This window comes from Oncorhynchus clarkii, chromosome 31 (assembly GCF_045791955.1).
Source record: "Oncorhynchus clarkii lewisi isolate Uvic-CL-2024 chromosome 31, UVic_Ocla_1.0, whole genome shotgun sequence".
Taxonomy (NCBI): Eukaryota; Metazoa; Chordata; class Actinopteri; order Salmoniformes; family Salmonidae; genus Oncorhynchus; species Oncorhynchus clarkii.
Window position 1 is genome coordinate 9,205,746 of NC_092177.1, and position 23,924 is coordinate 9,229,669.

Below are 23,924 nucleotides of genomic sequence, written 5' to 3' on the forward strand. Positions count from 1 at the left end.
GTCAATTATTTATGAACCATTGTGCATTTAGTTCCAAACAACCATTTGCAGATTGTCTTCTGTAACATTTTCACAACGAATGTAAAACCAATCATTCAGAAAAGGTACACTATTTGGTAACAGGAAACCAGTAACTCTGTGCCTGGACCATTCAGTCATTGCTCTGGACTCCAGAACAGTCTAGAAAGCCAGGGGCTCAAGGCGGAGAGAGTGTGGTGGTGCTTTGACACCCTATTAGCCTGTGTCGACATGAGAAGAGGTACAAACCAAACTTAAGAGCTGTCAGAATGTATTCATGAACATTGAATGAAAGAGGAGGTGAAAACATTTTTCAAAGTAGCTTTATTAAATAGCGAGCAAATACAAATCTAAAGGAGATAGGGTATAATCAATCACTTCTATAAGACAACTTATTTTAAAGATTGTTTAACTATAATCTTGGACACTTTAGGATAACATTTATATTTTGTAGTTTTAGTGTAAATTTCAAATAACAATTGAAAGAAGCTCATTTTGTTCTTCTGGAATATTGTTCTTAATTTCAGACAAATACACCTTGGTGGTTGATCTATAGCCATCAAATGATACAATCCCAACCACCATAGCACAAAGATCACTACTATTTAAGTAGGTAGACTAATCCATAGATCGTATTCCACAGAGTCACAGTTTGTTAAATAAAGTTCTTATTTCTTATAAATAGACAACCGTAACAACCTCTTGCAGGTTGCAGCGTCCTTAATAAAAGTCTTACAGATTTTCAGTGGAATAAGACGAGTCACTAGTCAGGGTAAATAAACCCTGACAACAGCATGGAAAACACATTTATTAACCTAATGAACTACTTAATAAACTCTGGGGGATTTTAATCTGAAAATGGTTGTCTTGCAGCCTGAATGCCAGTCGGTTACTGCTCTCTTACCAACTGCTTTCTAGAACAGAAACAGACTGGCACCTCGGCTAGTTATCTTATGCTTATTGAAGAAAGTCATGTGGAAAATGTCATGCAGAGAAGCATGCTATAGAGCATCAGCTTTTATTCAACCAAAGTTGCATCCCCAATATAATGCACTACTTTATAGCCCTATATATATATAGCCTATATACTTTCTGACTATTAGAGAACGTGTGTACTAATATGCTGAGCTGTATGGAAGACTCCAAGACTAGGTATTAGGTAAGAACATCACTTGAAGAGTTCAGGAAGGAGAGCACAGCACAGCAAGGAATGCATCCCAAATGGCACTCTATTCCTTTTGTAATGCACTATTTTTAACCAGAGGCTTAGGTCAAAAGTAGGGCACATTATAGGGAATAGGGTGCCATTTAGGATGCACACAAAAATATTTTTTACAAAAATGTAGCTTCGAATCACACTGTAAAAAATAGTAAGCTCAATAGATTGTTAATTGTCAATAGGGGAAGAATAAAACAGCCATCCTTTTGGCGTGGTAGAAAGTCAGTCTTCTAATTTAAATTCCTTCCTGCTGTTAGGGAGCACGCAGACGGAAGACTAAAGAAGCTATGAGAAGAAAAAGAAAAAGGTCATTGATTTGAACAGGAGACAAGCAGGCAGGCTAGCATACACAAGCATACATACTGCATGCCCAGGAAAGTTAGAATGCATTAACAGAACATTAGCCCATACTACACTACTTTGACATTCTCTGAACCTATACTCAATGGGAATTGTGTACGGTACATTCATGGACATGACGATTATATAACTAAAAGTAGGCTACACGTAAGCTAGTATTTTAAAAAGGACCAGTATTTTGCATGTGCCAATCACAAGACTAATTGTTCACTACATAATTACCCCTCGCTTGAAGCAGGTTAATACTATGACAATACCTGCTATTCATTGATTCATTGCCTGGGAACAATAAAACAAAAATCTCCCTTATGTAACTCAGATAACCCAATAAAAACTAGCCTGGTAACAAACCTGTTTGTGCTCTTGTATACTCCACTGCTCATTGTCAAGCCATACATACACGTTACAGTAGGCATGATAGCACAAACAGACTAGCACTCAGGTTAAAATAAAATCAGATTAAAGTAATTGGTGAGGGAAATGCAGGGTTGGGAGAAGAAAAAAAACTTTGACCCACAAACACCAGAGTCAACCAGGTCTTGGTTAACATCACAGTCAACCAGGTTTTGGTTAACATCACAGTCAACCAGGTCTTGGTTAACATCACAGTCAACCAGGTTTTGGTTAACATCACAGTCAACCAGGTCTTGGTTAACATCACAGTCAACCAGGTCTTGGTTAACATCACAGTCAACCAGGTCTTGGTTAACATCACAGTCAACCAGGTTTTGGTTAACATCACAGTCAACCAGGTCTTGGTTAACATCACAGTCAACCAGGTCTTGGTTAACATCACAGTCAACCAGGTCTTGGTTAACATCACAGTCAACCAGGTCTTGGTTAACATCACAGTCAACCAGGTCTTGGTTAACATCACAGTCAACCAGGTCTTGGTTAACATCACAGTCAACCAGGTCTTGGTTAACATCACAGTCAACCAGGTCTTGGTTAACATCACAGTCAACCAGGTTTTGGTTAACATCACAGTCAACCAGGTCTTGGTTAACATCACAGTCAACCAGGTCTTGGTTAACATCACAGTCAACCAGGTTTTGGTTAACATCACAGTCAACCAGGTTTTGGTTAACATCACAGTCAACCAGGTCTTGGTTAACATCACAGTCAACCAGGTTTTGGTTAACATCACAGTCAACCAGGTCTTGGTTAACATCACAGTCAACCAGGTCTTGGTTAACATCACAGTCAACCAGGTTTTGGTTAACATCACAGTCAACCAGGTCTTGGTTAACATCACAGTCAACCAGGTCTTGGTTAACATCACAGTCAACCAGGTTTTGGTTAACATCACAGTCAACCAGGTTTTGGTTAACATCACAGTCAACCAGGTTTTGGTTAACATCACAGTCAACCAGGTTTTGGTTAACATCACAGTCAACCAGGTCTTGGTTAACATCACAGTCAACCAGGTCTTGGTTAACATCACAGTCAACCAGGTTTTGGTTAACATCACAGTCAACCAGGTCTTGGTTAACATCACAGTCAACCAGGTCTTGGTTAACATCACAGTCAACCAGGTTTTGGTTAACACCACAGTCAACCAGGTTTTGGTTAACACCACAGTCAACCAGGTTTTGGGTAACACCACAGTCAACCAGGTTTTGGGTATTTTAAAGATGCCCTACTACATCTGATCATGCAGCTACCCAACCTCCTTGCGCCGGCCAAATGCTACGCCACAGACGTTAGCTTCCTCTCAGCAATGAGTCTGGATCTGAGTAACTCCCAGACAATGTCTAGAACGGATTTCTGATTGGTCCCTGAAACCGATGTGTTGGGCCAGAACACACTTGGTTAAAGCAGTGTTTTTAAAATGTGTCATTGGCTTTGATACTCTGATTGGTTAGAGATGATCCAATCGCTGATGACTGACTATGTTTTGTACAACCCCCCTCATTTTGACGTCACCACAAACGACTTCAATGACGGCAGTCTCAGACTGAACTACATAGTGAACGATAGAGCAACGGAAGACTTCAGTTTGAGTCGTCAGCCAAGCGATACAGGACAGAGAAGTGATCCGTGTGGCTGGTAAAACTCAGGAATTCCATTTATACATTAATATATAGGCTATAAATATACGCCATTGATAAATCCACGATTCACCTTCTGAAGTCCCAGAGCGATGCATACACGGCCCAAGTGAACACCGTTTTACTCCTTTATTGGAATGAAAAGGCATACAGAGGTCTTCTCTCTCCCTTTAACAGTAACATTCAGAGAACAAACAGCAGTCAGAGGCATGTTCTACAGCTCTGTATGCCATAGCTCCTTTTGCATATTTAATTCAATTGTATAGAATGGTAGCTTTCACCCTTATTGCATAGTATAGTTGCCATGGAGCCCTAATAGCAGCCTAAGCATAGAGCTCCTGTAAAATGTACACATACACAACTGGTCAAAAGTCAAAACACCTACTCATTCAAGGGTTTTTCTTTATTTTTTTTACCTTTTCCAACATTGTAGAATAATGGTAAAGACATCAACACTATGAAATAAAGCGCATGGAATCATGTATTAACCCCCCCAAAAAAATCAATAAAAAACAACATTTATTTTATATTTGAGATTTTTCAAATAGCCACCCTTTGCCTTGATGACACCATTGCAGCTTCACCTGGAATGCTTTTCCAACCGTCTTGAAGGAGTTCCCACATATGCTGAGCCCTTGTTGGCTGCTTTTCCTTCACTCCGCAGTCCAACTCATCCCAAACCATCTCAATTGGGTTGAGGTCAGGTGATTGTGGAGGCCAGGCCATCTGATGCAGCACTCCATCACTCTCCTTCTTGGTCAAATAGCCCTTACACAGCCTGGAGGTGTGTTGGGTCAATGTTCTGCTGAAAAACAAATGATAGTGGGACTGAGCCCAAACCAGATGTGATGGCGTATCGCTGCAGAATTCTGTGGTAGACATGCTGGTAAGGTGTGCCTTAAATTCTAAATACATCTCAGACCGTGTCACCAGTAAAGCACCCCCATACCATCACACCTCCTCCTCCATGCTTCACGGTGGGAAATACACATGCAGAGATCATCCGTTCACTCACACCTAGTCTCACAAAGACACGGTGGATGGAACCAAAAATCTCAAATTTGGACTCCAGACCAAAGGACAAATTTCCACCGGTCTAATGTCTATTGCTCGTGTTTCTTGGCCCAAGCAAGTCTCTTCTTATTATTGGTGTCCTTTAGTAGTGGTTTCGTTGCAGCAATCTGACCATGAAGGCCTGATTCATGCAGTCTCTGAACAGTTGATGTTGAGTCTGTGACTGATCTTTGAAGCATTTATTTGGGATGCAATTTCTGAGGCTGGTAGCTCTAATGAACTAATCCTCTGCAGCAGAAGTAACTCTGGGTCTTCCTTTCCTGTGGAGGTCCTCATGAGAGCCAGTTTCATCATAGTGCTTGATGGTTTTTGCGACTGCACTTTATTGACTGACCTTCATGTCTTAAAGTAATGGACTGTTGTTTCTCTTTGCTTATTTCAGCTGTTCTTGCCATAATATGGACTTGGTCTTTTACCAAATCGGGCTATCTTCTGTATACCTACCCTACCTTGTCACAACACAACTGATTGGCTCAAACACATTAAGGAGGAAAGAAATTCCACAAATCTACTTAAGGCACATCTGTTAATTGAAATGCATTCTGGTTAAGAGAATGCCAAGAGTGTGCAAAGCTGTCATCAAGGCAAAGTGTGGCTATTTGAAGAATCTCAAATATATTTAGACACTTTTTTGGTTACTATATGATTCCATGTGTTATTACATAGTTTTGATGTCGTCACTATTATTCTACAATGTAGGAAATAGTCAAAATAAAGAAAAACCCTTGAATGAGTAAACTTTTGACCGGTAGTGTATATACACACAAAAGTATGTGGACACCCCTTCAAATTAGTGGCTGACAGGTGTATAAAATCGAGCACACAGCCATGAAATCACAACTGGCAAACATTGGCAGTAGAATAGCCTGTACTGAAGAGCTCAGTGATTTTCAACGGGGCACCGTCATAAGATGCCACCTTTCCAACAAGTCAGTTTGTAAAATTTTTGCCCTGCTAGAGCTGCCCTGGTCAACTGTAAGTGTTATTGTGAAGTGGAAACGTCTAGGCACAACAACGGCTCAGCCACGAAGTGGTAGGTCACACAAGCTCAAAAAACGGGACTGCGGAGTGCTGAATCCCGTAGCGCGTAAATATCATCTGTCCTCGGTTGTAACACTCACTACCGAGTTCCAAACTCCCTCTGGAAGCAATGTCAGCACAATAACTGTTCGTCGGGAGCTACATTATATGGGTTTCCATGACCGAGCAGTCACACACACAAGCCTAAGATCACGATGTGCAATGCCAAGCATCGGCTGGAGTGTTATAAAGCTCGCCGCCACTGGACTCTGGAGCAGTGGAAACTCGTTCTCCAGAGTGATGAATCACGCTTCACTATCTGGCAGTCCGACAGACAGAACTGGGTTTGGCAGATGTCAGGAGAACGCTACCTGCCTCAATGCATAGTGCCAACTGTAAAGTTTGGTGGAGGAGGAATAATGGTCTGGGGCTGTTTTTCATGGTTCGGGCCCCTTAGTTACAGTGAAGGGAAATCTTAACGCTACATTATACAATGACATTCTAGATGATTCTATGCTAACCAACCTTGAGGCAACAGTTTGAGGAAGGTCCTTTCTTGTTTCAGCATAACAATGCACAAAACAAGGTCCATACAGAAATGGTTTGTTGAGATCAGTGTGGAAGAACTTGACTGTCCTCCACAGAGCCCTGACCTCAACCCCATCGAACACCTTTGGGAAGAATTGGAACGCAGACTGCGAGCCAGGCCTAATCGCACAACACCAGTGCACAACCTCACTAATGCTCTTGTGGCTGAATGGAAGCAAGTCCCTGCAGCAATGTTCCAACATCCACTGGAAAGCCTTCCCAGAAGAGTGGAGGCTGTTATAGCAGCAAAGGGCAGGGGGGGGGGACCAACTCCATATTAATGCCCAAGATTTTGGAATGAGATAGTCGACGAGCAGGTGTATGTATGTAGAGCGACTTTTTAGTGCCAAGAATAAGGGGTTAAATCCTTCCCAGAAGAGTGGAGGCTGTTATATATTGCTTGTTTGTTTTTGAAGCACATTGAGATTCTTTGAAAAGCGCTATAGAAACGTAATAAATTATTATTAAATATACTGTACTCTACCTAGCTACAGCATCATAAACTACTTCTTAATATATATATATATATATATAAAAAAAACAAATATAGTATTAATATGCATATATTCATATACAGTATACAAGTTCTGTATTAATGTAAGACAGCAATGGATTAATTATTAGACTTTCCCCATGGTACGTTTCCCATGGTAGATGGACACACATTCACACCAAGAATGTAAAACAACAGATGCTAAGTTGTCATAACAGAGTTCAGATTTTCTTTTCACAGTGCTTTTCACAGTGCTGACTCTAGTGGAGTCAGCACCGGAGATAAAAGGTGTCCCAAATGACACCCTATTGTTCCTGGTCAAAAGTAGTACACTATATACTGCAGGGAATAGTGTGCCATTTGGGACGTATTCATAAAGTCCACTGTGTATGGGTCACTTTTCTGATCCTTGAATACACATAGGGGTTCACAGCCAGCTCATCATCACACATCTCTCTCACATGTAGTGTCAAAGAGGTGTGTCACTGAGGCCATTCGTACAATTTCAGAATTAAAATAGTCCCTGAAGATAAAAGTGAAGATAAAAATAAGTCCCTTGTTCCCATGGTGATGAAGATACACATTCCTGGTTGCCTTGGTGTTGCTGCGCGGCCATGAATCAACTGAAAGAGGGAAGAAAGAAAATATGGCAAAAAAATATGGTAAAAATATGGTAAAAGGAACTTGTATAGAATTTGATAAATGAGTTGGAAAATCAAAGAAAAATATCGTATGTAAAAACAAATACTAAGTTGAGAACGCTGCGTTAGCAATGATCGCAATTATTTCAACGTCATATCCGTTTCAGGTTTTACATAGTGAACAAAACTGTTATATGATACGTCCATCTTCGCACAAATGGTTATATTATGAAATATGGGAAGTGTCCAGTAGAGGGCACTATAACTTTCACATTAACGAGTCATCGTAGTCAATAGTCAACCTTCTTATTTCCTCACATTTCGTCACACTTTCTCCTCCTCATCAGCGTGCTTATTAACAATTCCTGTCATCGAGTCTCTATTTAGTTAAATGTCCAACAAGTCTCTGAGGTCTGAGGAGTGAGACCATTATTCCATTACAATAGACAGGCTGACACTGGGATAGAATCACAGACAGTAGTGTGTAACTATGCTTCTTTTTTATGCAAGATGTCTAACTGAACTGAATAGGCTACCATCTAAGATGTCTAACTGAACTGAATAGGCTACCATCTAAGATGTCTAACTGAACTGAATAGGCTACCATCTAAGATGTCTAACTGAACTGAATAGGCTACCATCTAAGATGTCTAACTGAACTGAATAGGCTACCATCTAAGATGTCTAACTGAACTGAATAGGCTACCATCTAAGATGTCTAACTGAACTGAATAGGCTACCATCTAAGATGTCTAACTGAACTGAATAGGCTACCATCTAAGATGTCTAACTGAACTGAATAGGCTACCATCTAAGATGTCTAACTGTGAACTGAATAGGCTACCATCTAAGATGTCTAACTGAACTGAATAGGCTACCATCTAAGATGTCTAACTGAACTGAATAGGCTACCATCTAAGATGTCTAACTGAACTGAATAGGCTACCATCTAAGATGTCTAACTGTGAACTGAATAGGCTACCATCTAAGATGTCTAACTGTGAACTGAATAGGCTACCATCTAAGATGTCTAACTGAACTGAATAGGCTACCATCTAAGATGTCTAACTGAACTGAATAGGCTACCATCTAAGATGTCTAACTGAACTGAATAGGCTACCATCTAAGATGTCTAACTGAACTGAATAGGCTACCATCTAAGATGTCTAACTGAACTGAATAGGCTACCATCTAAGATGTCTAACTGAACTGAATAGGCTACCATCTAAGATGTCTAACTGAACTGAATAGGCTACCATCTAAGATGTCTAACTGTGAACTGAATAGGCTACCATCTAAGATGTCTAACTGTGAACTGAATAGGCTACCATCTAAGATGTCTAACTGTGAACTGAATAGGCTACCATCTAAGATGTCTAACTGAATAGGCTACCATCTAAGATGTCTAACTGTGAACTGAATAGGCTACCATCTAAGATGTCTAACTGAACTGAATAGGCTACCATCTAAGATGTCTAACTGTGAACTGAATAGGCTACCATCTAAGATGTCTAACTGTGAACTGAATAGGCTACCATCTAAGATGTCTAACTGTGAACTGAATAGGCTACCATCTAAGATGTCTAACTGTGAACTGAATAGGCTACCATCTAAGATGTCTAACTGTGAACTGAATAGGCTACCATCTAAGATGTCTAACTGAACTGAATAGGCTACCATCTAAGATGTCTAACTGAATAGGCTACCATCTAAGATGTCTAACTGAATAGGCTACCATCTAAGATGTCTAACTGAATAGGCTACCATCTAAGATGTCTAACTGAATAGGCTACCATCTAAGATGTCTAACTGAATAGGCTACCATCTAAGATGTCTAACTGAATAGGCTACCATCTAAGATGTCTAGCTGAATAGGCTACCATCTAAGATGTCTAACTGAATAGGCTACCATCTAAGATGTCTAACTGAATAGGCTACCATCTAAGATGTCTAACTACCACTCCGAACCATTTAAGCGTCACCCAGAGACAAATATATAGGTCTCTGGTAGTGCCCAAACAGTGAATGACACATACAGTCCACAGCCTCTATGATAACACCATTCAAATGTAGCTAGTGTTATCACAGTCTAGTAAAATATGTGTTATCATACACAGAGGCAGGGAGGAAAGACTAGTGTTACCCTATCAATTCCTATTGTGTAGATAAACACCAGTGACCCAGCCTAGCCTAGCTGAGATGCAGACTGACAGGTCACATTATGCAGAGACGGTCTGGTGGTGGTAGTGTGTAGTGTGTGTTAGTATGTGTGTGTTAGTATGTGTGTGTGTGTTGCAGAACCACAAGCATCAGGCGGTGGGTGACAAAGCAAACTGTGACCTCCCCCACTGTCTGGGCACACAATGTCAGACTCAATCTGTCCCCTGTATCACAGTTTCCAAGCCAAGATGTCTCCTGGCACTGTAATGCTATATCATCAGTCACTTCCTGACTGCAACTGTGCTGTGTGAGTGTCGACTCCATAGAGACAAGCAGATCAGTCTCCTCCTATAGCGTATTGCTCAGTTGAAGCTTGGCTATAGTGAGTCAATTGGTTATCCAGGTCTAAACCCTGACCCTGAAACCCTCAAGGACCCTCTGGAATTTAACACTTGCAGTGGAGATGACAAATATCACTAGAGCTCTAGTATATGAAACAATGGACCGAATAATAAACACAACAAAAAAATTAACTAAAGGAGAGAGACACACACAGAGACTGAGACCGAGAGAGAGAGAGAGAGAGAGACACACACAGAGACTGAGACCGAGAGAAAGAGAGAGAGACACACACAGAGACTGAGACCGAGAGAGAGAGAGAGACCGAGAGGATAAGTGAGAGAAAGAAAATACGTACTTCTTCTTGTCCTTTCTGAACGGTTGTGAGGATCCCTGTAGAGACTGACCCATCAGCGTCTCAGCTGCCACCTTCCTCCTGTTGAATGCGTTCATCTCTTCCTCCAGATCGCTCCTCTTCTCCTCCAGATTCCTCTTTTCCTCCTGGTGCATCCTCTTTAGCTGCTCAAACCTCTCATGGAGCTGGAGAGGAGGGGGAGACAGGTTGGTAACATGTAGGCACTTGGTGCTTTAAAGTCTAATGATACAGTCAGCAGCCCGTCATTCAGGGCACGTGGAGCAGAGCCCCACCTGTTTTCAGGCCCACCCGTTAAGCAATTTTTATTTTATTTAATTGCCCGTTTTGCATGTTATTTTGGCATTAATACATGTCACATATCAGTTTGCAAACAAAGCAAAATTATATTGAGTTAATAAAGCTGCATACAAACATGGTCTCTGTTTAGCTTTCTTGAGTAAGGCAGCTCCAAAATGCAGGCGTTTCAGCCTAGCTCAGTGCTTTCTGTGGTGGTGAGGCAGCCAGCGGAAAATACGGAGCGTATGGGTTTGTAATGTTTTCTAGTTGTGCCGTGACTGGCCCAGTGTTCTGGTCACTCACGGGAACACTACGTCCTTGCATATCTACAGGGAGAGCTAAAAAGTTCAAGCCCTCTTGGGTGATGCCATAGATTTACATTAGAAGTGCCCATCCAAGAAAGCTGAAGGTCATTGGCCACAGATAAAATAACGTCAAATCATGTCAATATCATACTTTCAAAATCTTAGCTAACAAGCTAGACAAGCAGTCGTCATTAATCAAGTCAACAATCTACAGGCAAATCATTTTCAATCCTTGTCATACGAAGATAAATTATAGATAAAACGTATCAGTGCTCATTGGCCATTGGAAATAAACATTACACAGCAAGTTGGAAATCGCAAATTCAACAATGAGTGGTTTAGAAGGAATCAGTGGCTAACTGCAGGCGTTGCAAAGCAATCACTATTTTGCTTCCCCTGCTATTTGGTGGAGAGGGTGTGTGGTCCAAGTCTGGGTTTAAGGTTCTCTTTTCCAAGCTTTTCTGGCCCACGCAACACCACGGGCCAGAAAATGTTGAATACATTGGCTATGCTATCAATCCAGCAAAACTTGTGCCACGTTCAAAACAACTGGAAACTTCGGAACTGGGAAATCTCAGATTTCAGTGACTAAGGGATTTTTTTTTTTAGCTCCGACTGGGAAAATACACTTTGAACGGGCATCTCCAGGGCCTCCTGAGTTCCCAGTTGTCTTGAAAGCAACATAAATCCAGAGAATGACAGACTTTGATGACAAAGTTTCATGACAAAATTTGCCAACAAGATGGACCGCAGCGCCACCTTCCTGTTCAAGTGAGCACAACACAACAAGGTGAGTTCAAAAATGTATTGTATGCTGCTGCATAAATTATGTAATATGCCAGGGAGATATGCATACTGTAGCTAAGAAAGTAATACTAAGTGTCTGTTGTGTATTAAGCTGTTAGTAGCAAAGGTGCATCACCCTAATTTAATCCTTTTCCCCTTCATAACTTAGCCTACTGTTCTGACTTGGTGGTGCACGTGTAGCATATAGCCTGTTTTAGAGAAATGTTATCATTGAATGTTGTAAGAGCTTTCATTGTCTGCTTATTTGCCCTTTATTTATCCTGCGGTTCTGACTTGGTGTACAGGGCGAACACTAAGAACGGCCCATGTTCTGAATTATGTCGCTGTTCATTTCAAAAGTGCTGAAAAAATAGTTATATTGACTACGTCTGTCGTCGCTCGCTCATTAATGTCTCAATCGAAATTACGGATGGCCTCTTATCCGCTCACTGTCCCCTTATGCCATAGTTTGTACATCTCAATTGTCACTTGAAACCACATTTGTTAAAACAAGTCAGCCATATCAGCTGTTTGTTTTTTTAAAGTCAGTAAATGAGGCTCAATGAACTATTTTGATGCCAGAAAAGGCTCCGCTGATAGCCAGGTGTAACAGTGGTAAGGATTCACTCTATGGGGATGAAAAGAAAGCTCTGCTGTTGGGACAGCTTTGTGGGCCCTAACAGTTTGTGGGCACTGTTTGTCACCGTTATAGTGGAATTCATGTAAAGTTTAGTGTTGTGTAGTGACTTTGCTGGCATGCGTCAAAAAATAAATAAATGTATATATATTATATATATATATAAATGAGCATTTGCCCCACCAAGATTTACATGCTAAAATCATCACTGGCAGCAGCACATCCAAGGAAATGTCTCAGAATGCTACACTGAGCAAACAGTTCAAAACTGTTAGATGCTCCCAAAATGCTCTGTAGACACAAGGTCACATGGCTGATTCGATTCTAATGCCCAGTCCAGAAACAACACAGTCTCATCCCCTAGCCACAGTCTAGAACATGTTCTCAACATGAGGAGCAGAACAGTACCATCATCTAAACAAGACAACTCCCAGAAGCACCAATGAATGATTACCTCCCTCTCCTTTTCTTTCAGCTCTGCCTCGGTCTCCTTCACCTTGTTGACAAACATCTGTCTCATCTCGTCCTCCTTATGCTGCAGATCCCCCAGGAACTCTTTCCTCTTGGCCTCATACGTCTCCTGCAGACTGATTGGTGAGGGAAGACAAGGTAGTTACAGTTAAACAGGTATACAGTATTAAAGTTTGTATCCCGAATAGCACCCTAAAAGTAGGGCACTATGTAGGAAATAGGGTGCCCTGGTCAAAAGTAGGGCACTATGTAGGGAATAGGATGCCCTGGTTAAAAGTAGGGCACTATATAGGGAATAGGGTGCCATTTGGGATGAATCCTATATTTAAATTCTAGAATGTGCATTAGGTCTCTGACTGTTGTGATGTCCATGGGCTTTTTGATGATCTCCAGGGGCCGGTAAGTGCTACGTGTTCTGATGCTAGCTTCGGCTGTATTTGGGCTTCCAACACAAGTCTAATTTCAGTTCATATTATTCATATTTGATGACAAACCTTCAGCACATAAAAAAAAAAAAAGTAGACAACCTGCCCGCTATGTAACTTTGAACAAGAGCTGATCTCACCTAAAGGGTTTGTTGTCGGGGTCTGTATCTGTGAAGCCCAACTCCTCCAGTTTGCAGCGTCTGTAGAGCTCGTAGTGTCTGGCGTGAGTCTGCTCTCTCAGGTCTTCCATGTTCACTCTCAGCAACATCTCTCTCAGCTTCACAAAGTCACAGTGGCTCTCGTTCTCCACTGATGAGCACAACACAGCAGGATTGGGTTATATGGTTGGTTTAATATAGTGAAATACCTTATAGTTTGAAAGGGACTGGTCATTCTATGGCAAGTTAGCAACAATACGTATTTGAGAAAATAACAATTTTATATTGGCATTAATGATATGGGTCTCTAGTGATTGCGTAATATTGATGCATTAATGATATGTATTCACTTTTCTAGCCCAGACCTATTGATTCTGAGGTCTTGCTCTGTTTGCATCAGTAGTATAGAAAAAATGGACTTGTATTGATTACTGTGTGTTCTTATTTAGCCTGTTTCGGTGTTTTGTACCATTTGTATGGTTCTATAACTGTATAATCAATGTACAGGATCAGAGAGATACCTACCCTGTACAGTTCCCCAGGGGTACAGGATCAATAGAGAGATACCTACCCTGTACAGTTCCCCAGGGGTACAGGATCAATAGAGAGATACCTACCCTGTACAGTTCCCCAGGGGTACAGGATCAATAGAGAGATACCTACCCTGTACAGTTCCCCAGGGGTACAGGATCAATAGAGAGATACCTACACTGTACAGTTCCCCAGGGGTACAGGATCAGAGAGATACCTACCCTGTACAGTTCCCCAGGGGTACAGGATCAATAGAGAGATACCTACCCTGTACAGTTCCCCAGGGGTACAGGATCAATAGAGAGATACCTACCCTGTACAGTTCCCCAGGGGTACAGGATCAATAGAGAGATACCTACCCTGTACAGGGGTACAGGATCAGAGAGATACCTACCCTGTACAGTTCCCCAGGGGCACAGGATCAATAGAGAGATACCTACCCTGTACAGTTCCCCAGGGGTACAGGATCAATAGAGAGATACCTACCCTGTACAGTTCCCCAGGGGTACAGGATCAATAGAGAGATACCTACCCTGTACAGTTCCCCAGGGGTACAGGATCAATAGAGAGATACCTACCCTGTACAGTTCCCCCAGGTTACTGGATCAATAGAGAGATACCTACCGTGTACAGTTCCCCAAGGGTACAGGATCAATAGAGAGATACCTACCGTGTACAGTTCCCCAGGGGTACAGGATCAATAGAGAGATACCTACCCTGTACAGTTCCCCAGGGGTACAGGATCAGAGACATACCTACCCTGTACAGTTCCCCAGGGGTACAGGATCAATAGAGAGATACCTACCCTGTACAGTTCCCCAGGGATAAAGGATCAATAGAGAGATACCTACCCTGTACAGTTCCCCAATGGTACATGATCAATAGAGAGATACCTAGCCTGTACAGTTCCCCAGGGGTACAGGATCAATAGAGCGATACCTACCCTGTACAGTTCCCCAGGGGTACAGGATCAATAGAGAGATACCTACCCTGTACAGTTCCCCAGGGGTACAGGATCAGAGAGATACCTACCCTGTACAGTTCCCCAGGGGTACAGGATCAATAGAGAGATACCTACCCTGTACAGTTCCCCAGGGATACAGGATCAATAGAGAGATACCTACCCTGTACAGTTCCCCAAGGGTACAGGATCAATAGAGAGATACCTACCCTGTACAGTTCCCCAGGGGTACAGGATCAATAGAGAGATACCTACCCTGTACAGTTCCCCAGGGGTACAGGATCAATAGAGAGATACCTACCCTGTACAGTTCCCCAGGGGTACAGGATCAATAGAGAGATACCTACCCTGTACAGTTCCCCAAGGGTACAGGATCAGAGAGATACCTACCCTGTACAGTTCCCCAGGGGTACAGGATCAATAGAGAGATACCTACCCTGTACAGTTCCCCAGGGATACAGGATCAGAGAGATACCTACCCTGTACAGTTCCCCAAGGGTACAGGATCAGAGAGATACCTACCCTGTACAGTTCCCCAGGGGTACAGGATCAATAGAGAGATACCTACCCTGTACAGTTCCCCAGGGATACAGGATCAATAGAGAGATACCTACCCTGTACAGTTCCCCAGGGGTACAGGATCAATAGAGAGATACCTACCCTGTACAGTTCCCCAGGGGTACAGGATCAATAGAGAGATACCTACCCTGTACAGTTCCCCAGGGGTACAGGATCAGAGAGATACCTACCCTGTACAGTTCCCCAGGGGTACAGGATCAATAGAGAGATACCTACCCTGTACAGTTCCCCAGGGGTACAGGATCAATAGAGAGATACCTACCCTGTACAGTTCCCCAGGGGTACAGGATCAATAGAGAGATACCTACCCTGTACAGTTCCCCAAGGGTACAGGATCAGAGAGATACCTACCCTGTACAGTTCCCCAGGGGTACAGGATCAATAGAGAGATACCTACCCTGTACAGTTCCCCAGGGATACAGGATCAATAGAGAGATACCTACCCTGTACAGTTCCCCAGGGGTACAGGATCAATAGAGAGATACCTACCCTGTACAGTTCCCCAGGGGTACAGGATCAATAGAGAGATACCTACCCTGTACAGTTCCCCAGGGGTACAGTCTGGCTTTCACCATCTTATTACCCACTTTAACCTCCTCAACACTCCCCACCACAGCAAAGGGCAGATGGGCCTGGAACAAAGGATTGCATTTAATATATAAACATTTAGTAACACTTTACTAAAGCCTGCAGATACTGAATAATGCATTATGATGCAGTTATAATGCATGATAAGACTGTCATGAGCATGTATGAGCATGTATGACCCCCTTATAATATAATGACTGTAGTTTAAAAACAAGATCACAGCAAGGTTTCACAAATAAGCTGGTGTTTTTTTGTTTTTAAGGCATCGAGGAAGAGGAGGACATCGTTGTCTCTTTCAATCAATTGGCTCCTCAGCTGACGCAGTAAATCAGGGACGCAAGCAACCTGATTACAGTGTACAGATGCCTGGCATACACAACTGCATTGTGAGAAGACAAGGGTGTGTGTGTGTGTGCGTGTGCGAATCAGACTCACATTCATGGAGGAGTTGATCTCGGTGACAGCCTCGTCCTCAGTAGGGAACTGGTGTATCTGAACACCGTTGCTCACCAACTCTGACATGATCTTGATCTTGAACTTGTGCAGCTCGCTCTTAGATATGGTGTCTGCCTTGGCAATGATGGGGATGATGTTTACCTGGAGTACAGGGAGGAGCTGCTAGTGCATCATCAGGCCTACTATGGTTTCTATATTGACTCTGGATCGACACAAACGCAAGCGTCAACAACGCAATGCAGCTCTACTTTGAGATAAAAATTTAACTGGTTGCGCCTGAACACTTGTCAGTATCCTTCAGGAGAGCTGTGCCTGAACCTGAACACCTGTCAGTATTCTTCAGGAGAGCTGTGCCTGAACCTGAACACCTGTCAGTATCCTTCAAGGGAGCTGTGCCTGAACCTGAACACCTGTCAGTATCCTTCAAGGGAGCTGTGCCTGAACCTGAACACCTGTCAGTATCCTTCAGGAGAGCTGTGCCTGAATACTTGTCAGTATTTTTCAGGGGAGCTGTGCCTGAACCTGAACACCTGTCAGTATCCTTCAAGGGAGCTGTGCCTGAACACCTGTCAGTATCCTTCAGGGGAGCTGAGCCTGAACACCTGTCAGTATCCTTCAGGGGAGCTGAACCTGAACACCTGTCAGTATCCTGACAGGGGAGCTGTGCCTGAACCTGAACACCTGTCAGTATCCTTCAGGGGAGCTGTGTCTGAACCTGAACACCTGTCAGTATCCTTCAAGGGAGCTGTGCCTGAACCTGAACACCTGTCAGTATCCTTCAAGGGAGCTGTGCCTGAACCTGAACACCTGTCAGTATCCTTCAGGAGAGCTGTGCCTGAACACCTGTCAGTATCCTTCAGGGGAGCTGTGCCTGAACCTGAACACCTGTCAGTATCCTTCAGGGGAGCTGTGCCTGAACACCTGTCAGTATCCTTCAGGAGAGCTGAGCCTGAACACCTGTCAGTATTCTTCAGGGGAGCTGAGCCTGAACACCTGTCAGTATCCTTCAGGGGAGCTGTGCCTGAGCTTGAACACCTGTCAGTATCCTTCAGGGGAGCTGAGCCTGAACACCTGTCGGTATCCTTCAGGGGAGCTGTGCCTGAGCCTGAACACCTGTCAGTATCATTCAGGGGAGCTGGGCCTGAACACCTGTCAGTATCCTTCAGGAGAGCTGAGCCTGAACACCTGTCAGTATCCTTCAGGGGAGCTGAGCCTGAACACCTGTCAGTATCCTTCAGGAGAGCTGCCAGGTGCTGTTCAACTCTTATGATGTCCAACGCTTCAGATGCTAACAAATCAGTGTCCAAACATGATTTCCTGCAACAGTATATTCCTGCAGGGCAGTAAGTATAAGAGCAGCTCCTAATACAAGAACAAATGCATTTCAAACGTTACCTTGCTGTCCAGTTTCTTCATGGTGACCAGATCCAGTGATTTGAGAGAGTGTCCGGTTGGGGCGATGAAGTAGAGACAGATATGGATCCTGGTGTCGTGGTAGTCGAACAGGGAACGTTTGATCTTCATCTCCTCCTGCAGGTAAGTTTCAAACTGGGTGTCGATGTAGTCCACTATGGGTTTGAAGCTGCAGGGCGCAGAGAGACCAGGATTTGGGCTTTGGGAATAGGGTCAGTTTCAATTACAGGTGAATGGAGAATGTCAGAAAAGCAGGAATTCCTGATTAAATTGGGAACAATCACATCCCCGAGAAAAGTGTTTAAAAAACAATTCAGATGCAGGGCCTGAAAACATATGTATTTTTATTGAACCTTTAACTAGGCAAGTCATTTAAGAACAGGTACATTATTTACTCTCAAGCTCCTTAGAAGTATTTTCACCAGAAAATAAATATCCTAGAAAGTTTCCCCTGCTATTCAAGAAACAAATAGTATAGTATCTGGGTTACAAACCGCAGCAATAATACCATCCCAAAAATGCACTCTTTCCCACTCCCCTGTTGTTGAACCATTCCAGTTCCCTTTCAGATTGCATTAGTTCTACCAATCATCCTCTCCCTTCTCCTGCCTTCCCATTCATTGCTGCACAAAGACCCAAAGCCTTAATTTATGCCAATCCTTTCTACTGTATGTGTGTTGGCTGGAGGGCCACTAGTTGAGAGGGCCTGAGGAGGAATGCTGAATCTCCAGTGTAGGTCTTCTTATATCTACAGCCTGTCTTAACTTCCCACCTTCAACGACTGACTGAAGTGTTATTTAATGACTGAGCCCAACCTGAACCCTAACCTTGGCCTGAACCCTAACCCCAACCCCGGCCTGAACCCTACCCCAACCTTGGCCTGAACCCTAACCCCAACCCCGGCCTGAACCCTACCCCAACCTTGGCCTGAACCCTACCCCAACCTTGGCCTGAACCCTACCCCAACCTTGGCCTGAACCCTACCCCAACCTTGGCCTGAACCCTAACCCCAACCCCGGCCTGAACCCTACCCCAACCTTGGCCTGAACCCTACCCCAACCTTGGCTTGAACCCTAACCCTAACTCTAACCTTGGCCTGAACCCTACCCCAACCTTGGCCTGAACCCTACCCCAACCTTGGCCTGAACCCTACCCCAACCTTGGCCTGAACCCTACCCCAACCTTGGCCTGAACCCTACCCCAACCTTGGCCTGAACCCTACCCCAACCTTGGCCTGAACCCTACCCCAACCCAGGCCTGAACCCTACCCCAACCTTGGCCTGAACCCTACCCCAACCTTGGCCTGAACCCTAACCCCAACCCCGGCCTGAACCCTACCCCAACCTTGGCCTGAACCCTACCCCAACCTTGGCTTGAACCCTAACCCTACCCCAACCTTGGCCTGAACCCTACCCCAACCTTGGCCTGAACCCTACCCCAACCTTGGCCTGAACCCTACCCCAACCTTGGCCTGAACCCTACCCCAACCTTGGCCTGAACCCTACCCCAACCTTGGCCTGAACCCTACCCCAACCTTGGCCTGAACCCTACCCCAACCTTGGCTTGAACCCTAACCCTAACTCTAACCTTGGCCTGAACCCTAACCCTGGCCTGAACCCTAACCCCAACCCCGGCCTGAACCCTAACCCTAACCTTGGCCTGAACCCTACCCCCAACCCCGGCCTGAACCCTACCCCCAACCCCGGCCTGAACCCTACCCCAACCCTGGCCTGAACCCTACCCCAACCTTGGCTTGAACCCTAACCCTAACCCTGGCCTGAACCCTAACCCTGGCCTGAACCCTAACCCCGGCCTGAACCCTACCCCAACTTTGGCCGGAACCCTGAACCCCTAACCCCCAGCCTGAACCCCTAACTCTGACCTGAACCCCTAACTCCGGCCTTGGCCTGAACCTGTAACCCCCGGCCTGAACCCCTAAACCACGGCCTGAACAGTCCTGATGCTATCTCTCCCTACAGTACCTACACAAATCCATGAGCTAAACATCTCAACCAGAAGTCAGGCAAGGTTACTCATCACGTGAGTGTGGTTCACCAAACCACCTCCTATCCGCCTCGCTAACGAAGCACCCAACTGCACTATCACCTCTCCTCCTTGTTGATCTGGTCTCCGAACCCCACGGTGTCGACTACAGTCAGTTTGAGCTGAACGTTGCTCTCCTTCAGGTCGTAGGTCCTGGGCCGCAGGTACACACCGTTCTGGTAGTGGCTGGCCTCCTCGGCCTCAAACAGTGTGTTGAACAGCGTGTTCATCAACGTTGACTTCCCTATCCCTGTCTCACCTGAGGATGGAGAGACAAAAACAAAAAGTTGAAAGTAAAGTAGAAATGAAAAAAAGATTAACATTTTAAAAAGATGTGAAAGAGTGAGTGAGAAAATAAAAATGTAGCGACTGAAGATGTTTTAGTCTGGGTACTGAAATGTTCCTGCCTTTAGCTACAGTAGAAATAGACTGGCAGTCAGGCTGGAGTTGTATCTGTAGTGAGAAGTGAGACGTGTTAAGATCTTGAGGTAATGCTGGACACAGATGTAACATACCGACACACAGGATGTTGAAGCAGAATCCCTGTGTGACTGATTTACTGACCAACTGGTCTGGAAGACTGTCAAACCCAACATGGCCGCCCAGCTCCAGGCTACGCTTCTCTTCATTCTGCGGAGAGACAATCACGTTATAAATGTGTACAAATAAAAAAACAATACTTTTAAAATATTATAATGTCTCCTGAGTGGCACAGCAGTCTAAGACACTGCATCTCAATGCAAGAGGCGTCACTACAGTCCCTGGTTCCAATACAGGCTGTATCACATCCGGACGTGATTGGGAGTCCCATAGGGTGGCGCACAATTGGCCCAGTGTCGTCCGCGTCTGGCCGGTGTAGGCCCTCTGTAAATAATCATTTGTTTTTAGCTGACTTGCCTAGTTAAATGAAGGTTAAATAAGAGGAGTGATAAACATTGTTTATACTCAAGACCACATACTCCTCCCCAGTTAAGAGCATTTTAGTAAATGATGTTAACCTCCTCCTAAACAAAATCACTGGATACCTGACCTGTAAAGGGTCTCTCTGACTAACAGTCATTCCTTTTAATGCAATAGAATCACTTTATTTTCCAATGTGTCTTTTAGTACTAGATGTGTCTGAATGCCTGACTAATTAAAAATACATCAAAATAAATCATTTTTAACCTTCATTTAACTAGGCAAGTCAGTTAAGAACAAATTCTTATTTACAATGACGGCCTACCGGGGAACAGTGAGTTAACTGCCCTGTTCAGGGGCAGAACGACAGATTTTTGACCTTGTCAACCAGGGGATTCGATCCAGCAACCGAAACGCTCTAACCACTAGGCTACCTGCCACCTCCTAATGCTAGGCTATATTTAACCCAGGATGAAAGCCTGACTGTAATGCTAGGTTATATTTAACCCAGGATGAAAGGCTGACTAATGCTAGGCTATATTTAACCCAGGATGAAAGGCTGACTAATGCTAGGCTATATTTAACCCAGGATGAAAGCCTGACTGTAATGCTAGGTTATATTTAACCCAGGATGAAAGCCTGACTGTAATGCTAGGCTATATTTAACCCAGGATGAAAGCCTGACTGTAATGCTAGGTTATATTTAACCCAGGATGAAAGCCTGACTGTAATGCTAGGCTATATTTAACCCAGGATGAAAGCCTGACTAATGCTAGGCTATATTTAACCCAGGATGAAAGCCTGACTGTAATGCTAGGTTATATGTAACCCAGGATGAAAGCCTGACTGTAAAGCTAGGTTATATTTAACCCAGGACATTAGCATGTAATCCATGTTCCCATAACCAGATACTGAACCATGGCTGTCTTCAGAGTCTGCATCCCAAATGGCACCCTATTCCCTATGTGGTGCACTACTTCTAACAAGAACCCTATGGGCCCTGGTCAAAAGTAGTGCACTACATAGGGAACAGGGTGCAATGTGAGACAGACCCTGTGCCATCTTCAGAAGCATGTTGTTATTCACAGCATAGAGGGCTGGGCTTAGCATGTTGTTATTCACAGCATAGAGGGCTGGGCTTGGCATGTTGTTATTCACAGCATAGAGGGCTGGGCCCAGCATGTTGTTATTCACAGCACAGAGGGCTGGGCCCAGCATGTTGTTATTCACAGCACAGAGGGCTGGGCTTGGCATGTTGTTATTCACAGCATAGAGGGCTGGGCCCAGCATGTTGTTATTCACAGCACAGAGGGCTGGGCCCAGCATGTTGTTATTCACAGCACAGAGGGCTGGACATGAGGACAAGGATGAGCTCAACGCAACAGTCATCTGTACCACTGGCCCAGTGCTCCACATACACACAAAGATCCTTCTGTGTAGCTGTTATTTCACAGGGTGAGAACATCCATGTCTCCTGCCCTTAAAAATCACCCTTAACAAAACACAATCTGTCATCGCTTCACATCCATGTGCCGTAGTGTGTGTTTGTGCGGTGCAAACTGAATTGCAGGGATGAATTGAATCACTAACTCAATAACTATGAGGTCAGAATGACAGTTGGCTACCGTTATGAACAAACACGGAAAGGATATCATATGTTGACAGACACACACGTCCTCAGTGTGTGTTCCTATAGTGTTGAACTGAGGATTAGCGCAGTTCCCTTATGGAGAGACAAGTGGCTGCTAATTATCTACTTATTAGGTTATCCGCAGGTTACCTTCAATTCACAACAACTCAAACTAACTAGCCTCTTAGCTAGGGTTGCACTGAAACTTTAACTCTCCCTCCTTTCATTGCAGCGATGTAGTTACTGTGTATCAACCCTATTTCCTCCACAAAACATGCAATATCTGCGCGGCTACAATAAACAAGTTCCACAACTGTTACAATGTTTCACTGACAGTGGAAAGTGATACATATGTGGACCGAATTGATACAATGTAGCATTGCGTGGCTATTGGATTAATATCTGAGTGACAGCACAGTGAGGTGTCGAGATTTGGATTTTTTTTTTTACAGCAATATCAGAGTGCAACGACTAAAATGACTCAATTGCATACCTAGCATCAATTAACATTGTATAAGTAACCTAGAATAGGATTGAAATAATTATGCGTCAAGAGTAGGCTACCGTTCTCCAAATGCTATCCAGCCTACGGGAAATAAATCACTGCTCTCCCCGTGTTGATGATACCCGACATTAGCTGCTGCATACGCGCCTAATCAGCTCCTACTTAATACCTCCATATAGCAGTAGACACACTAACGTAGGCTATGCATAATGCACTAGGCTGTTTATTCACGTCTTTTGTGAAACGCAGCAAATCTCTAGGCTACTTACAGCGAAGATGTCTATGTCCGTGGCGGCCATCGTGAAGAAGAGAAGCGTGGGGAGTAGAATTGATGAGGAGCTGTCTTCATCGGGACCTGGTGGGGTTGACAGTGGAACAGCTCAATTCATTCAATATGGCTACTTTGTGGCAACACCCCCTATATGCTGAAATTGAATTAGTTAAAGCCTCACATGCAGTAAGACTGTTGCTCTGTACGTAATGGAGCCTCTATTGCTCTGATTTGGTACTGTAGAGGGGAGACAAATGACCCGCTTTAGTTTCCATGAGAACAGGTTTAAGAACGGAGAAACACAGACAGACCCTCTGCGCGCTGTTGGTCTGGTCCGGATGATAAACTGTAAATACAGAAGTTGGAGAACAATAATGCCAATAGCCAATGCCCTGAAAAAAATATGCTCCACCCGTCATACATCAAGCATGCATTATGACTTTGTTACAACAACATGTAGGCCAATAACAGGTGTTTTATAAACTGGCACAATGACAAAAACTATTCTGCTAAAGAAAACCAAGGTGGAAAACTAGACTGGACTACGATAATATGGAATAGATCCGCTCTCTCTAAACTGGGAGAAGAAAAGTGGATGATACTGAAACGTGAACGCGCATATGGCGCTCACCGGTCTGGCACCCTTGGCA

The 23,924-nt window shown here is 44.0% G+C and overlaps 1 protein-coding gene across 3 annotated transcripts; it reads right to left on the reverse strand.

Moving 5' to 3' along the window:
* Positions 1-325: 325 nt before the first annotated feature.
* Positions 326-23,527, reverse strand: LOC139390661 (septin-8-A-like). 3 transcript variants are annotated; one of them, XM_071137933.1, is made up of 10 exons: positions 23,273-23,527; positions 20,484-20,598; positions 20,032-20,227; positions 17,908-18,094; positions 16,492-16,653; positions 16,004-16,100; positions 13,380-13,548; positions 12,798-12,930; positions 10,322-10,503; positions 326-1,522 (listed from the first exon to the last, which is right to left on the reverse strand). In XM_071137933.1, the coding sequence occupies exons 1-10, from the start codon at positions 23,300-23,302 to the stop codon at positions 1,468-1,470; spliced, it is 1,326 nt and encodes a 441-aa protein (XP_070994034.1). In that variant the 5' UTR covers positions 23,303-23,527; the 3' UTR covers positions 326-1,467. The 3 variants fall into 3 exon arrangements, with proteins under 3 accessions (XP_070994034.1, XP_070994036.1, XP_070994035.1); XM_071137935.1 differs by lacking the exon at positions 23,273-23,527 and adding an exon at positions 23,063-23,112; XM_071137934.1 differs by lacking the exon at positions 326-1,522 and adding an exon at positions 6,903-7,446 and having other exon boundaries at positions 23,273-23,526.
* Positions 23,528-23,924: the final 397 nt, after the last annotated feature.

What these genes read in the sequence shown, in the direction of transcription:
- LOC139390661 (XM_071137933.1), bottom strand. Translation starts at nt 23,302, where the DNA reads ATGGCCGCCACGGACATAGACATCTTCGCT. An exon ending in TGAAGAAACTGGACAGCAAG is followed by an intron (nt 16,654 to 17,907) that starts GTAACGTTTGAA and finishes CCTGTACTCCAG; the next exon opens with GTAAACATCATCCCCATCAT. An exon ending in TGAAAGAAAAGGAGAGGGAG is followed by an intron (nt 10,504 to 12,797) that starts GTAATCATTCAT and finishes CCTCCTCTCCAG; the next exon opens with CTCCATGAGAGGTTTGAGCA.